The 17,784-nt window shown below is 38.3% G+C and overlaps 1 protein-coding gene across 2 annotated transcripts; it reads left to right on the top strand.

The window, feature by feature from the left end:
- The first annotated feature begins 11,405 nt into the window (after positions 1-11,405).
- Positions 11,406-17,295, top strand: LOC122037425 (traB domain-containing protein-like). Of its 2 annotated transcripts, XR_006127648.1 has the most exons (10): positions 11,406-11,975; positions 12,430-12,477; positions 12,584-12,643; positions 13,904-13,990; positions 14,079-14,183; positions 14,654-14,767; positions 15,479-15,579; positions 16,337-16,448; positions 16,624-16,760; positions 16,978-17,295. XR_006127648.1 is itself a non-coding variant. In XM_042596892.1 (9 exons), the coding sequence occupies exons 1-9, from the start codon at positions 11,442-11,444 to the stop codon at positions 17,098-17,100; spliced, it is 1,284 nt and encodes a 427-aa protein (XP_042452826.1). In that variant the 5' UTR covers positions 11,407-11,441; the 3' UTR covers positions 17,101-17,295. The 2 variants fall into 2 exon arrangements, 1 of the variants encoding a protein (XP_042452826.1); XM_042596892.1 differs by lacking the exon at positions 16,624-16,760 and having other exon boundaries at positions 11,407-11,975.
- Positions 17,296-17,784: the final 489 nt, after the last annotated feature.

Here is a 17,784-nt window from a genome sequence, read left to right as displayed (position 1 = left end):
GAGCCGATGTAGTTCCGACCATCAAGCTGCTGTGTTTAGCCGGCTCGTGTGCCATGTGCCGACCTATAAGCCACTATCATATCTAACCTATGTGTCATCCTTTTGGATCCCGCAACATTGGATTCCATGTTGTCGCTCTCAGATCCGGCTCCTCAGCTAGCTCACACCTATCTACTCGTCAGGGCCACGACGACTCGATCGACATCGTGATTAGCTCACCGACCCATCCGAGGGCATCCCCCGAGGCCAGGGTATGTCATCGTACTCATCTTATACTTATTTCATTGTTCTGTTATTATTCGACTGCTTATATATCCATGGGACCCACCTCGAGTATCAAGGTACCAGAGACCGGAGCAAGCCTGTCGCTGGCTGCAGGCAGCATTAACTGGAGGACTCCTGACGGCTCGGTCAAAATAGAAGATAGCTCACCATCCGGGTCATGGAGATGCGGTCAACATTTCCGACGTGTCATTCCGACAGATCCGTCTTCTCAGCTTCCCGACAAGAACATACCCCAATGAAGTCCAAGATTATCTAGGTATACCACAAAAAAGAGACATCTATGGTGGATTAGAAAAAGAGGTTAATTCAAGAAGGAGGATCTCAAGAAAGAGGGGAAGAAGGATAGACTAGGAGTGGCGAGAACGAAGAAGTGGTTGAAGTCAAAGGAAGAAGATGAAAAAGCGCAACGAAGACAAAATGCAGGCGCGTGCAAGAAGTTGTTAGGTCTTTTTAAGGAAGGATCCGACGAAATAAACCATACAATCGCCTCAAAAGATGAGCCGGTCACGAGGGCTATTGCATAGACCACACACTTGCATCGAAAGATGAGCTAATCACTAGGGTCGTTGGATTAGAGGGTAGGTGAATCGTCATCCGTACGACATATCGCATGTCAGCTGTTTTGTCTGAAAAAAGTAAGTTTGACGGACACATTGTGGTATTTGAAAGGGAACATTTATGACATCAGTAAAAGACAAAATGATAGCAAGGCACACCATCCCAAGATCTTTTCTCACATTTATGATGCTTGTAGTACACAGGATCCGACTGGCCTCAGTCTTTTAATACTTTTATAAGGGCAGCCTTTTTTGTATAAAATCCACTCGACTATAGCTAAGCAGATCTTCATAAGGGTGTAGTGCCTTGGCCTAGCCAACCAGCAATAGCCGATCATATATCACTAACAGCCCCACCCCGTCTTGACAAGGTTTCCAATAGGTAATCTCAATCAGGATCGTCGAAAGAGCTTGCAGCCTCCAACTCAGTGCACAAGGATTCCAGGGCAGTCCTCTGAGCGTCCATTTGCTGCTGTTGGTCATATAATAGCAAGGTAATGGTCGCTAGCTCAGCATCCTTTGTTGCCAGGATAGAGGAATGAGTGGTTTCCAGCTCCCCTAATTTAGCAGATAGGTCCTGGGCTTCAAGGGTTTTTGAGTCAAGATCAACAATTGCTTGGACCCGCCTGACACTTTCCGATCAAAGTTTATCGACGCTGGTTTTCAAAGCAGCTACTAATTTCCATGACTTTTCTGCATCAATACCGGCTAGCTCCTGAACTTTCTAGGCTTTCTTTTCCACGGTACACTTAGCAGGGTGGCTTGGGTCTGAGCCTCCTACGGCTCCGTCAGGTCAAAAACCTGACCTATAGCCGTGGAAGGCTCCTGCTCTATTGATTGCCCCCACAGGGCTTCATTCTCTCGCTGCAGCCCCACAACGACTTGGGATACGCTCATCCCAGTCACCCAAAGCTGAGGAAGGACGGTATTAGCAGTATTCTATATATAATGAGCAACCAAAACTCACAACAGTCAGCTTTTGAGAAAATATATCCGTCAACTCCATTAGCAAACAATCCGCCACTTGGTGTGCCATACCTTTCCAGGCCTTCGCTAGCGGGCCCTTCAATCGTACCTGCCCATAGACAGCTAAAGGATCTGAAGATGAAGTTAGGGCGTACAATTGGAGAGATGACACATTGAAAGAAAAGGAGAATAGGAAGCGGCCCTTGTGTGGGTGAGACGATTGGAGACGAGCCTCCGTAGGTTGCATAATAGGCGAAGGAGAGGGTGCATAAGGTAGGGAGGTGATGGGGGACCCACTCGCCACCAAAACTATGCCCCCTGCACCGGGCTAGGGGAATGGGGGAGCAAAGCAGCCTGCCTTGGAGAAGCCAAAATACTTTCTCGGGCTAGAGTAGACCCCCGAGTGAGTAGACGAGCTGAAGATAGCCGCTCAAGAGACGTATGCACCACGGGAGTAACACAACGTCTTTTGTGTTGGAGCCATAAGGGTGGCTCTAGATCCATGATTGGAGTTTTCTCAGGGATGGTGAGCGGCTCTATGGCTCCCACCTCCTTGCTAGCTGTCGCAACACTGCCACCTATTTGGTCACAGGAGGCCTCTCCTGAAGGACCAGCCGACTGAGTCTCTCGATCAACCAATATGGCCTGCCCTTGCCGCTTTATCACATCTTTCTTCAGCTTGGTGGAATTGAGGGAGTAGGCCCTAAATATAATATCCTCTGCATAAAAAGAAAACAAGGGACCTCAGTTAGTGAGAATGCAAGAGCTAAGGTACTTAGTCTTACCAAAAGAAGAGGGAAGCGATGTTCAGACGAGACTCAGTCCAAACACATGAAGAAGACTTTCTCGCAGCAGGGAAGGAATTTGGAACTGCACGCCTACTAGTTTCTCCGAACCAGTAGTGCATGCAAGCATATGGTGATGATCTCCCAACTCAGAAGAAGTGGAGAGATCCGCTCATCATTCAATCGACCAAAGTATAAGCTCAGGTGTTTGAATGAAAAAGAAATGAGATTTCTATCCCTTATTTAAGGATGATATTTTTTGAAAGAAGACGGCCTTAGATTGAGACTGAACCATAAAGACCTCAGGCCCCGATTTCTTGAGGTAATAGAAGTGATGGAAAGTACGAGGGGATAGTTGGATATCATACAAACAGAATGAGATCGTCATTCCTCACATCGCGTAGAAGGCATTGGGGGCAAATTGAGAAAGGGAAATATGAAGATACCGGCTTATCTCCTAGAAGAATTGGGGGATGGGGAATCATAACCGCATGAAGTTGATATTTAAAGAAAGTGACAAAGCTAGGAGGAGGACGGTGGGGATGGTCTTGGGGACCAAGAATGCGAATGTTAAAGGTTTTAGGGATCTCTAGGTTTAGCCACGCCGATTCAAGGTTATAACTGTCAAAATCGAAGTGGAAGGTGGTGTACTAGGAGCGAAAGTTCCTTGAGTCATTGAAGAGCAAAAAAGAAAGGAAGAAGGGTCGGAAGGAGTACTTATTAGGGAAATCATAGAGAGCAGAGCGCAGACGGTAAGAATCTGTTGGATGAGAAAGTTAAGGAAGACGAAGTGTGAATGGATTACTCCCTACAACACTTAGGGTTTTTAACGAGGGCCTTAAGGGCACTTAGAAGCTTAAACCGTTCGATCAAAACAACCCTATAGATGATAGTCGTCTAATTAGAGGAGATGAATCGTCATTCAAAATTTGTACGAATAGGTGTGCGTCAGCCATTGCATCAGAATGAAGTTGGTAAAACACATGACAATTGTCCATAAAACGACATTTATGATAGAAAAGACAATCAAATCATTGCACTGATACATTATCACCGGCACCCTACCTTACATTTAAATCGGTTGACAAACGTTTGACAAACATTTTTTTAATTCAAAAAAGATGTTACCAGTAACCTCTAGGAGAAGCCATTGGAGTGGTTGCTTGGTTAAACAGCAAGGCGGGAACAAGACTCGAGTCTAGTCAGTCAGTTATGAACTTCTTTTGACTAGACTTGAAGGGAAAGCTTATGATATAGTGCATAATGAGTGGCTCCAAGGACAACTTGAGGTCAATGGTCAAGGTGATGTAATCGTTAAAAGTCAAGATGCGATGACAGTCAAAGTCAAAAAGTACATGTCCCAACAGATCATTCTTGGTCAGCCAATAGTCGGCCGAGCTCTAGGACTTAGCCCTTCACTTCCCGTCGCAAGCAAATCTTTCAACATGAAAAAGCATATGACAAGGTAACGACAAATTAATACTACCAGAATTATTACTCTACAAAATGCTTCAAGCAATAGCCAATAGGACTGAAAGACAACTCATCGAAACTAGTTTTACAAAAAAGCAACAAAACAAATGATGAACATTACAAGCTACGCGGCACACAACTCTCAACTACAAGATCCTTATCATTTGGCATCTATGTAGGGACGACGTAGCTGAGAACGTGTGTGAGTGGGACATCCTCTCAACCTAAACATGGGATAAGTGGAGAACATGAGCTCCATTTTTTGGACTAGAGTAACAGTATACAAGAGAGTTCGAGATATAATTCTTTCAAAATTCAATATATTTAAATTAGAATTTAATATATTTTTTATTAAATTGAACACAATTCTTTTTACGCCTATCAATTGATTTGGAGTCATACTAATCGATTTACCCTAAGCTAATCGATTAATATGACTCCTGATAGATTGGTTAGGTAGAAAAAAAAGTAATACTTATTTAATAGAAAATATATTAAATTTAGGAGCAAGTATATATTCTTTTGGATTTTTTTTCTACATAACAAAATAATAAAATAAGAATAATTAGGTAAATTAGTATTGAGAATAAATATTTCTTAATTTGAAGATCATTTATCTATCGATGTTCTTTTAGCGAAGTTATTATTGAAGGGTAAAAATGTAATATAAAATATAGCATTGCGTTTTCTTTTGCGTACGTTGACTGTTTGACATCTTGCTCGGGCGGCGCGGCAGTTGGCAAATTTGGTTTTTAGTGGGCAATGCGTTATTAACAGAATAAAAGACGTTTGAAAACAAAAACAAAAACACAAAAAATCTCCGAAGGCTACTCTAGAAGCAGAGAGACGAAACAGATGTATTGTGCTTGAGAATTGTTTTCCAACTAAATTGGACGGAAATATTAATGTGCATAAATAGATAAAAAGTTTCGATCAAATTCCTTTCTTATGTATGATTGTGGCTGAAAAATTACTTTTGCTTCTAAATTTGATTACAAAATTTATTTAAACCTAAAGTTAATCAAAATAGTTTTAAAATTAATTATTTTTCAGTTAAAATGGAAGGTATTTTGATTTTTTTATATTTTTTCATGGTATTACTTTTGGTATTTTATTTATTTATTTTTATTTTCTACGCATAAAAACATCCATTATCTTATCAAAAATTTTATAAGGTAGTTAATTTTTTTTTTATTACAGCTACTTTTATTTTTTAAATTTAATATTTATGAATTGTACTTCTTAAAAATAAAAAATAAATATTTAAATTAAATAAATAAATTTTTATTTTAAATTATATATTTTAAATAAACGAACTGTATACTTTAATAATTTTCCATTCTTGTTCGGCTCAATCTGTTATGTGGGCCGTGTTCTCTCCGGGGTCTGATCCAGTTTTAGGCAGTTACGTCGGATATGGTTCAGATCACATAGCCCAGCTACTTTGAATTATACGTTTTGATTTTTGAAGACTTAAAAAGGGCTTCTATGCTCACCAAATCACCTCAATGGTTGGCCTACCGACGCAGATTTAGTGCACAAAAATAGAGCAGAGATCCTCAGGTCCGCATATAGCATCCACATCCATCATCCCGACTTCGAGCTTCCCCGCAAGTCCAAACCCTAGTGAGCCCTGGTTGCTCTCGATCGAAATCATGGGGTTGCTATCGTGGTGGACGGGCAAGGGCTCGACGCCGCCTCCTCCGTCATCTGCCAAGGTCGACGCCAAGGCTAACTATGAGATGGCGCAGGAGGTCTTCGGGATGAACGACGCGGTCGAGGTGCAGCGACCAATGGACGTGACGGTCTTCGAGTTTGGATCGGTCGCCGCGTCCGGCGACAGGATTACGCTCGCCGGATACTGCCCGGTCTCTGAAGAGCTCGAGCCGTGCCGATGGGAGATCATCCCGGCCGCTGGGCCAGACGCTCCTCAGTTCCGAATCGCCTTCTAAAAGGGTGGTACTTCCTCGAAACAGATTGCTTCTGAATTTGTTGCTTCGTAGTGCAAAGAAACCTTGGAACTTTCATCGTTTCGACTCTTTGCCACGTTTCATTTGAATGCTGTGAGTTTAAAGTTGCTGCTTGTGTTTTTCCATACCAAAATGTTGTCTTTCACATTGTTTTAGTGGCCTCTCATTAGGTGGTTGTTACTTAATTCGTTGTAGCATCAATTACATAGTTTTTACATTGTCGATTCATATAGCAGTGTGCGTGCGCGTTGGAGTTTAGCCATATAGGATTATAGTCTGCACATTGAAGTTTCTAATTGATCATTTTGATCACGTGTAATTTTCGTGAATGGGTCAGACATCTCAGTTGAGCTGATGTGGGCTGTTAACTTGTTTTGATGAGGCAGGTTGCTAACACAGTTGTTTAGTTGCCTTGATGCCACATCAGTTGGCAAGTTGTCATCTTTAACAAAAAAATTCTGCCAGCTAGTCATATTTAGATTATACATGTGAATAAGTTCAAAGTTCAATATTACGGTTGTTGTGATGAGACAGGTTGCTGACATGGTTGCTTAGTTGCCTTGTCATGGTTGCTTAGTTGCCTTGTTGCCACATCAATCGGCTTAGTTATCATCTTTGATGGAAGTTCTGATAACTAGCCATCTTGAGATTATACAATTGAGTAAGCTCAAAGCTCATTGTTATGGTTGTTGTGATGAGCCAGATTGCTAACTTTGTTGCTTAGTTGCCTTGATGCCACATCAATTGGCAAGTTATTATCTTTAGTTAGAATTCTAACATGCAGTTATTTTCAGGCTATACATGTTAATTGAGTTCAAAGGTCATTATTACAGTTGCTGTGATGAAGCAGATTGCTGACATAGTTGCTTAGTTGCCTAGATGCCACTTGGATTGGCAGGCTATCATCTATAATGAGAGTTTGCTATTTTGATGTTATGCATATGAATAAGCTCAAAGTTCATCGATAAGCTTGTTGTCATGAAGCAGATTGCGAGTGTGATTTCTTACTCGCGGCTCGCCTCACTTCCACACCACACAAGCAAGTTACCAATTTCAAGGAGAGTTGTGGCAGCCAGCTATTGTCAAAGCTATAATATGAGGAACTTTAAAGTTCATGGTTACATGCTTTGCTAACCATTTCAAACCATTGGAGTTTATACTCAGATTAGTCACTTGTTTAGTGAAGTTTAGTGAGGAGGAAGTGATTGTGAAATAGTGAAAATTTGTTTGCTCCATGACATCCAATAGTAAGTGGGCGTAGGTCCCATGGGACATGCTCACTGTAATTCACAGAATTTGAAGTTCGAATTGAGATGTTTCGTTTTGCTTATTCTGAAATGTGAGTGGCAGTTGCTGCTTGCTTTATGATATATGAGAAAGCAAGCAGTGAGCCAGAGAGAGAAGTTTTTGTGATGGAAATTAAACAAGTAGCCAGCTAGAACCATTTTTACTGCCCTTCAAGTCAACTATGCTTCGGTGTCTTTAAATGGTTTTGTTATTGTGACTAGTTTTTGATCTTACCAAGTTTCTCTTCCAATGCTAGATAACAAAAACTCCTACTTCAAATGTTGATTGATCTTGGGATCGTAATACTTTTATTTTAAAAATAATTAATTCTTCGTTAGATTGTTTTCTTTAAAAGTGTCAGCTGAACAATAGTATAACACTTTTTGTTCCATTGCTTTCCCTCCCTGTTCACAGCTTTCATCGTATAATCCCCTTTATCACCAACTTATTCAGAGATGATAATTCCGTTTTTATAGATTAGTTAAATTGATAATCTAATTACTACTGTGTTCTCATTTTTTTAAGATATTATAGATATTTAAAACTCAAATTGATATCAAAAAAACAAATGTAAAGTGTAACATTTTTTATATTCTTTGTATTTTTTTTAATCAAAAATTAAAAGAATAAGATTATAGTTAATTTTTTAGTTGAGTTTTTAAAAAACTTTACCAAAGTTAACAAGTTGCCTTACTAGTCTTTTAAATTTGAATTTGATTTTTATATAATTTGTCTGTATCACAAATATACATCTCTTATGGTTGAAGTATGGTACTTGTTTATAAACATTGTGTGTATTTATAGTTAGACCAGTTGTTATGAAAGTCACTGTGAGGTACAGTACGAGCGCATGACAACGGAGATGACGGGAGGGAGAACACATGGGAGGACGCTAGCGGTGAGAGGACACGACTACGGTGGAGAGGCCGATGACGACATCGAAAGTGGCGCTGACAGCAAGAGGGGCTGCAAGCCTGCAATGCGGTGGTGAGGTGGCAGCAGTGATGACAGGAGGCGATGGCGGCAGCGGCGACGAGAGGCTACAATAGAGGAGGAGGAGGTCGACTGCGACTCAGGCAGCCCAGAGGTTGCGGCTCAGATGCCAGAGGCGGCGAGGTCGACAGCGGAGGCAGCATGAGGAAGAGGGAGATCAAGTCGTTGGCGTGCGGCGTCCATGGAGAGGATGGAGAGGAGGCCGGTGAGATCGATGACGGCAGAGAAGAATGAGAGGGGTGGAGGAAGCGACAAGAGAAGAGCTTCTTCGACGATGACATCGTGAGTGTGAGGGCGTGAGGGGAGGAGAGGATCACGGGTGAGGTGGGAAGATCGGGTCCCCAACTTGATGGTGGCGTGTGTGAGGAGTGGAAGAGATGCGGTCGGCAGCGGGCTCATGGCAGAGGAGGAAGCCCGGGGGAGGCAAAGTAGTTCGCTGTTGGCTGAGGCGGCGTCAAGCCGGAGGCTTAGCTTGGTGATGGAGGATGGCGGCGTGGAGTCAAATCTTCTGTCCCGAAATTCTCCCTGTCCCTCTGTCCCTCTGTCCCACGCAGAAAACGACAATCGACTCGTGAGAAACACGTGACGAAGACGGAAACCAAAAGGCAGACCGATCCTCTGGACCGATCAGGACATATCCTGATCGGTCTGGGAGGCTTCTGATCGGTCTGTGGACCGATCCACCTATAGGCTGTTCGGTCCACAGACCGATCCTCTGGACCGATCAGGACATATCCTGATCGATCTGGGAGGCTTCTGATCGGTCTGTGGACCGATCCACCTATAGGCTGACCGGTCCACAGACCGATCAGAAGCCTCCCAGACCGATCAGGATATGTCCTGATCGGTCCAGAGGATCGGTCTGCCTTTTGATTTCTGCCTTCGTCACGTGTTTCTCACGAGTCGGTTGTCGTTTTCTACGTGGGACAGAGGGACAGGAAAGGTTTCGGGACAGAAGATTTGATCACCGTGGAGCCTCGTCAGCGTGGGGAGGCATAAATCGTTGGCGTCCAAAAGAGGATACACGTGGTTTTTTATCTACCCCACGTGTCATAATGTTTAGAAGGTATTTTAATAATCCCTAGAGTGGTGTCGCATTAGGATATTCAGATTGTCATCCAAATATCCACGGTTCGAACCCTAATTATAATGTATTTGTAGAATTTTTTTTTTTTCAAATGAAGGATGTAATTAAAAAATACTGGGTTTCTAGATTGGTCATCGTGTGCGTTTCTCGATTTACTCTGATGATCAATGAAAAATTTATATGAACTCGAATCAATCATCTAGGGATAGTCAATGTGATTAACTTAAATTATTTTTTTTAAAAGATATTTTAATAACTCTAAACAAGTATAAGGACATCTATATATTTTTAAATAATATATCACATGTTCATTATATTAATATTTTTATTATTAACATATTTATTTTAACATTAATAGGTCTCATTATCTATTTATTTATATAAAATCTATTAACCTCATTAAAAGAATTGAACACTCATCTATCTTAATTTGTAATATCATTCAGATAATTATAACACTCATATATTAATAGTGAAAGCTATGATATAACACTCAAATATTAGAAAAAATTTGCATGCCATCCTTAATTACAATTTAAATTTTTGTACGTCCAAACAAACTATTCCACTCTCTACTATTATACTAATTAGATAGATATTAATTTATCTAATTGTTCCTCCTATTTTATAGATAAAAAAAATCTAAAAATAAATTTATCTTAAATTCTGCACATTAAATTAAAATTTAATATATTTTTTTTATCAAATTGAATATAATTTTTTTCATCTCAATTAAATAAAAAATATACTAGATTCTTTTTAAATAGTATGAAAAATATAATAAATTCTTATTAAATAATACTGAATTTAGGAGGAATTATATTAAACGGAAAAAAGTCGTGCTCAATTTGATATAAAATATATATAATTCTGATTTAAAGTATTGAATTTAAAAAGAATGTTCCTTATTTTTAGATTTTTTTTTTAATTAAAAAATATAAAGGTTAATTAGGTAATGATTATGATATAAAGGAAATTGAAGTAAACAGGGAGCGAAAACAATATATTTTTTTTTAGGGTATTGTTAAACGGCCAGAATCTGGCCAGCTAGAATATATGCATGCATGCATATGTATGGGTATTTTAGTAATTTCATATAGCCACATTAATTATATGCATGTCCATGCATGCATTTTAATTGAGAGATAGGGATTTCTAGCTGGCCAGATTCTGGCCAGCAAGATTTACTCTTTTTTTTATATGATGGCAAAAGGCCCCAGCGCCCTCAATTTTTTTTTTTATATGGGAACTATGTGATTGAGGATTTTTCTCGTAACTTGAATAATAAAGAATTTTCATTGGGATCCCCTACCTTGAAAATTTCATTTTATGCATCTACTCGTACGTTACGGCGAAAGGAATATATTCTTTTGTTAAATAATTTATATTAAAATTATATTAAATTTTATCAATATAATCATCTGCAAAAAAAATAGAAAAATAATGTCAGTATGATATATTATTTACCGAGTAGTTTGGTGACATAACTTAGTAGATAATTTTTAGTTTTCCCAATTTAAATTGTTTGTTTAGAATAAATCTAACTTATGTTTGATCATTAAACTCAAATTAAATCTACCAAATTATGTTTATTCCAACATAAGTTATGTTGGAATAAATCATGTCTTATGAACTGATATATCCCATGCTTTGCCACTCCAAGCTTAGTTTGGCAACGTCAAAATCAGAAATACATAAGGGTATAAACCAAATATTGTCTAAAAATTGGTTTAATGAAGCCATTTTCTAATTTGTCAGTTCAAGAACAGCTAAATATCTGATTACCCAAAAAATATTTTCTAAAATTATTTGGAGAGATATTTTAAAACATTATAATGTCGCTTTGCCAAATAATCTACATTATTAATTTTAAAATGTTGGACAATAATTATACTCCACTCCCTGATCGGACTGGGGGCCACTGGGCTAGTCCCAAACCGGTTTAATATATTTTTCCGTGCGATCCATTGAACCGAACCAGTAAATATAAAGAATTAAAGATCGAAGCGAGACAGGTGACTCGTAAGCGAAGCGGCTTATGTTCACTTCCGCACGAGTCCGCCTCCTCAACTCGGCCGAGTCGCTCCTCGTGCCACCGATCCGGTGCCCTCGCCGTGGCTTAACTCGGTACCTTCCTCCTCTGCGACGTCTCCTGTCAATTGGTCCTCGCCCTCCTCCCCGCTTCTCCGCTTCGTTCTGTACTTCCAGCCACTGTCTCCGCCCTCCGATGGATCCCGCCGGATCCGCCTCTGCGGGGTCGGATCCTTTCGGCGTCGACGACTACGTTCACGTCTCCAAATCTTCGTCCAACGAGGCGGCGCTCTATTTGGAATCGGAACGATCCGAGACGTTCGACTCTGATCTCCTTCCCGGGGCCGCGGAAGGGCGATCCTCCGAGGTGGAGCCAGATGCGAGTGGCCTGCGATTGGGAGAGCAGGAGGGTTCTGAGACAGCGGAGAAAAGAGTGTTACCGGAGAAATTGGCGAAAGGCGTGGTGTTCTTGGAGTGCGAGTCGTCGGCCGAAGGTGGATCCTGCGATGTGTACCTCGTCGGAACCGCCCATGTTTCTCAGGTTTGCTCTAATAGGCATATTCAAAAGATTTCAATTTCAGTGGATTTTCTTCTCTTTTATGATAATACATTAGATTATATTCAAAATCAACGTTTGTTTAAAAACACTTGTTTTAGTTTTTGTCAAGGCGTAGTTTTTGATGAATTAGGGAGAGAAGAATCACAGGTAGATTAAAAGAAGGAAAGAAAAAAAAAATAAAGGTTTGATTGAATTACTGCTTGATGCTTTACGTTGGACCGATTTATCTCTCTATGCCTCGATTGCCAAATATACTCCATAGCTACTATTCAAATATCAATTTTCACCATGCACATTATAAATTTTACTATGCTCATTTAATATAGCTAGCCTTTACTATTGATGATTCAACTTGTGACAACTTTTATCATTAGTTATTTGATTTGTCTAATACGAAGTAACTTATATCCCATTCTCCTTTCCTGTTACAATATAGGAGTCTTGCAAAGAAGTTCAAGCCATCATCAGTTGCTTGAAGCCTCAGGTGATTCTCCCTTGAACCATCAAATTTATTTAATTGATCGTGTTAGCAAGCTAGCAACCTGCTTTAGAGAATAATTTGAAAGTTTATGTATGTCTTATCAATGTAGGTTGTTTTCCTGGAATTGTGTGCAAGCCGGGTTGCCATTTTGGCGCCCCAAAATTTTCAGGTGTTGTATTGTTCCCTGTAATTTCTTGAATCAGTGTTTTGGTGGTCACTTATTTCATAATTCATTTTTACCAGCAGAGATGATATGTTTGAATTCATGCTTTTACTTCAAACTATGCTTCGATATTGTTATTGTAATCGAGCTTTCATAAGGTCTTCTAACTCATGCTCTTGTTAATCCTTCGGATGCATATGTAATTCTAAATTTCTTGTAGAAAGGGATGAGAGAATCTTTTCTCCTATCAGATTTTGTAGGATGCCTTTTGTTTAATAACCACCTTTGGATTTCAGAAGTTTATGTAAGCACCTTATCTTTTGAGGTTCTTCATTGAGCACTTTTCTTCTTCCTGAATCAATGTCCAATATTTCCTAAATAAGCAGGACTGCAGGACTGTAGCATTATTACGTGATTTTAGATGAAATGCATGGCTATTCTTGATTCTCTGACTTCCATAACGTACTTCTTTCAGGGAAGATGTCTGAAAAATACAGCATGTAGTGAAAAAAATGGAGGGAAGACATTCCCTTGTGCTTTGGGAAAAAAGTGGAATAAGTACTAAGTTTGTATCCAAATTATTTTCGATGACAGACTAACATTCCAGCTTCAGTGATGATATACTTTGAATTCTATGACATGTGTGTGTTCCAGAATGCTGGTTAAGTTTATTTCATATGAGACCATGAGTTACAAATAAAGTCAATAAGAATTAAGGGTATTTCCAGTGCTACTAAAAGGAGCTAGGGGGCTCGCCTAGGCATCTGTCAAGGTGATGTCCAAGCAGCTTTACCTTCTACACTGGCATCATTAGTTGCAACACCCGGGTGACCGCCTGCTTTTAGGCAATAGGTGGTCAAGCACACTGTTGGCGAAAAGAAAAAGATCACTCACTATCAAATTAAAACTGTTTTATGAAAAAAGGGGGGAAAACAAAGGATGGTGATGGTTGATGAGTAGTTGATGTGTCTACTAATTAGGCATTGTAAGTTCAAGAATATGACTCTGTTTGATGTTGTGAACTGTGAATTTGATGATCATTTTTTGATGCTCAAATATTTCCAATTCAGATTTAGGTTTGATTTAAGTGTTTTTTTTTTAAAATAAAAAATAAAATGAGTTCTCATTGATAATCTGTGTGTGTACATACAATCACCTTGAACCACCCAGAGCAGCATCAAGCACATAGCAACATGGCACCTTAGAGTTCTTTAACAATACCGGGTATATCTTGATATGATGTTACTTTCCTTTCATCCTCCTTAGGTTCCAACTATGAGTGAAATGATTGACATGTGGAAGAAAAAAAAGATGAATACTTTTGGAATTCTGTACAGCTGGTTTCTAGCCAAGGCATGACCCTTCCTTACTTTGCTTGCAGTTTGTATAATTTATTGTTTATATGACGTTTGGACTTAACATCAGATGCTTTTCATTTTAGGTTGCTCATAAACTAGAAGTTCTTCCAGGAGCTGAGTTCCGAATAGCATATGAAGAAACAATGGGTTATGGAGGCAAAATTATTCTGGGTGACCGTCCTGTTCATGTACATTATATCTTCTCTCGATAAACCTACCTAATACTTATTGCTGCAGTTTAGATCTTTGGATGTTTGACAATTGATCTGTGCCATGCAATTAATTAAGCCATTCTCTAAGTTTCTGTTATCCCAAGGATGAGGTTGAAACTGCTATACCTTGTCTAATCTCTGATATCTTAGTCGTCATCAAGCGATTTTTTAAACTGTGTATATTTCTAAATTCTTTTCTGTATTGGATAATCTTATACATGTTGGTTTCTTTAAGCAAGATTGTTGCAGTTGTGTATATTCATAAAGTTTGTTTACTTGCCAACTAGCTGCTACTAATCTTCTGCTTATCACAACTTGGCATATAACTTTAATGAGAATTATTAGTGTTTCCATTTTTTGAACATATAAAAAATTTAGAATACATCCAGCATCAACTAATCACACATTCTTTTCTGATTGACTTTTTTTTTTAACAATTTGTGCAGATTACCTTGAAAAGAACTTGGGGCAAGATGTCATTATGGGCTAGAACTAAATTCTTGGTCAACATACTTTTTCAGACAGTATTTTTACCAAGTACTGATGAACTAAATAAGATGGTAAGTTGTCCTTTGTTTGTTGGCCTTTATCTTTGCTATTTTTGCTATTTTGCCATTCTTGATGAACATTAAACTGCTTGGACATAACTTGATACCTTTTGCCAAAGAAGAACTAGAATTCTTATATATTCCTCGATGAACTCTAAAGAATGATTGGACATAAGATGTCAGCATGCCTTTACTCATTTCATACTTCCACATGGCTGGTAGGAATATTGTTGCATATGGGAGATGCCACCAAAAGCTTCCAATGATCAAAGTGATATCAAAATTGTTATTCTTTTTCCTAAGAAAATTTATGACATGAACATCTATATATTCTTTAACAATTCATTATGCTCTTTATGCCATAAATGGAAAAATATCATTACACATCATGTGTCTTCATATTTCACTGGTTTTGTTGTCATTATTTGTACTGTTAAGAAAAAAGCATGGATTGGTCTCCGTTCTAACATGCCCATTTGGAGATAAGGAGTCAGCAAGTGAAGTTTAACATGCTATATCAGGGTAGGGCTGTTATATTTCTTAACCACCAAAATTTTAGTGTATTTACTCAATCAGTGACTTTGGCAACCTCTAGCTTGCTATGCAATAGATAAGCTCAATACTCTTTCAATAACTGGCACCTCATTGTAGTTTTATAGAAATGTTGGTATAGTGAAACTTACATTAGATAATGATCCTACAATAAAATCTAGTCTTTTTCAGCTGAAGGACATGGATAATGTTGACATGCTAACTCTTGTAATCCAAGAAATGAGCAAGGCATTCCCAACTCTAATGGACACTCTTCTTCATGAAAGAGATATGTAAGCATCAATTTCTGATTCAATTATGTTCCCTATTTTGCAATGAAGGTTTATGCTTTATTTCACTATGGACACTCTTATTCATGAGAGAGAGATACAAGCATTAATTTCTGATTCCGCTGTTTCAAATTTAGCAATGAAGGTTCCTGCTTTATTTCCTTTTGAAGTTGTCTCTAAAATCTGCAGTAGTCATCAACATATTTTAACCCTCATTATCCTGTTACTTATTATTATTATTATTATTATTATTATTATTATTATTTGTTGTTGTTAACACTACAGTTTAAAGTACGACACAGTGCCGTTTGGCATGGCTGGAAAATATTGTTTCGGTGTGAGGTCACATCGAAATAATAATCCCAATTAGCCTCATTGACTATCCCGGGGGTGACCGGCCCGGCCCCACGGAAGTTTCTCACCGGCCATCAGGGTAAATCAGAAAGTGCACGCGGCGGCCAACCCACAAGCCCAGTATCCTTTGATTTATGGTTTATGGTAGTATACATTAAAATAATTTTTTTAAAGTAGTATACACCTATATTTGAAAGTTAAAAAATTACCAATCCACAATATGATTCTGAAATAATATGGTTTATGGTTAGAGACCGAAATTGTAGCACAGGCACAATTCAAAATTTTAAACCTTGGTCAACACATAGCTGTGTGCGATTTAACTTAATCAATAACTAAGGTTTTATTTATGGAACAAGCTGCATACACAGATGTTCTTTGATTTATGTGTACTTTGTATGTACAGGTACATGTCCTCCACCTTACTAAAGGTTGCAAGAGAGCACTCTTCAGTTGTTGCAGTTGTCGGCAAAGGACATTTAGCTGGAATAAAGAAGAACTGGAAACAGCCCATTGAGGTTTACTCATTTTTCATATTCCGCTTGATCCATTTTCTTTGTGGTTCCAAAGTTTTTTGTGTTACGAGCAAAAAAAAAAAAAAATACACCTGTGGTGTGGACTGTTGGATGCTTGACACGAGGAAGGAGTAGCAGTCCGAACTGTTCTCATTTGTGCACAACTTCTCTGGACCAGTGGGAGCTGGGCACTCAATTGGCTGTACTCAGTCTAGTCCGGGCGAGTGAAAACCTAGTCTAGTGCATATCAGCTGAATTCTTGTACTATGAACCTTCTCTGGCAAATCTGAGAGGTCAAATCTGCTTTACGCAAAGGTCTAGTAGGTTTCATATCTATTGTGATTTGAAAAGTATCCTACATTATTGCCAATTTGTTGTTGTCATAGGCTAATTTTTTCTTTAATATTTTTTACATGTGGTCAAAAATAAAGATATTGTGTCTAAAGTGTCAATATCCAATATCAGTATATTTTTAGTGTCATAGATAAACGAATTTTACTCCCTGAATCATATCTCATGTTTGATTTTGTAGATGAAGCATCTTCTGGAAGTTCCAGTACGAAGTGCAGGACCAACAAGAAAAACAATTCTAGCATCTGTTGCAGTTGGATTGACTGGAATAGCTGCTGGTGTTTATCTTCTTGCTAAGAGATGATCCTTGGAATTCAACACACAAGTTAATTCCTTATTTAGGATGAAAAGGTGCTTTTGTTTTAAATTTGTTATTATTATTATTAGTTTCGATAGGATCAGATTAAAGTTGTTGGTACTTGTTATCGTTTCATTATTCTGAAGTTTCTGCAGCCTTCACTTCGAAATTTTTAATGAGATTAACTAATTTTAGCTTTTAGTCTCGACTTAAAGCTTGTTGAATTGAACCTAATATCGTGTGATATTTTTTATATATTTGAACAAAGAAACTAGCACATTTACAACCGGCTTTAAATACGTTTACCAATAAAATTATTTATAAATTTTATTCATAAGCATTAACATCTCACTTTCATGCAGGTTTAACGCTCGAGGACTTATAAATATCTGACTCATGTCAAATATGTAAAATCTTACTATCTTACTATTTTATTAAAAATCTCCTTTCTTTACTAATTAACTTTAGTTAAGCCTAAAATGAATTTAGATTAATATTTATTTTTTTATTTATATTAAAAATAATTTCAAGATTTATTAGTACTTCCATAAGCGAAACGATTAGTGATTTAGAGTTGTTTATATAAAAAATATAGTTCTTTTTAGTTTCACATCTTAGAATTGACAATATAAAAAAAAAAATTATAAATATTTTAGACCAACAATATTAAAAAATATATATTTTTTAATT

This window comes from Zingiber officinale, unplaced genomic scaffold (assembly GCF_018446385.1).
Source record: "Zingiber officinale cultivar Zhangliang unplaced genomic scaffold, Zo_v1.1 ctg39, whole genome shotgun sequence".
In the NCBI taxonomy this organism is placed as follows: domain Eukaryota; kingdom Viridiplantae; phylum Streptophyta; class Magnoliopsida; order Zingiberales; family Zingiberaceae; genus Zingiber; species Zingiber officinale.
This window is presented reverse-complemented; position numbering and strand designations above follow the sequence as displayed.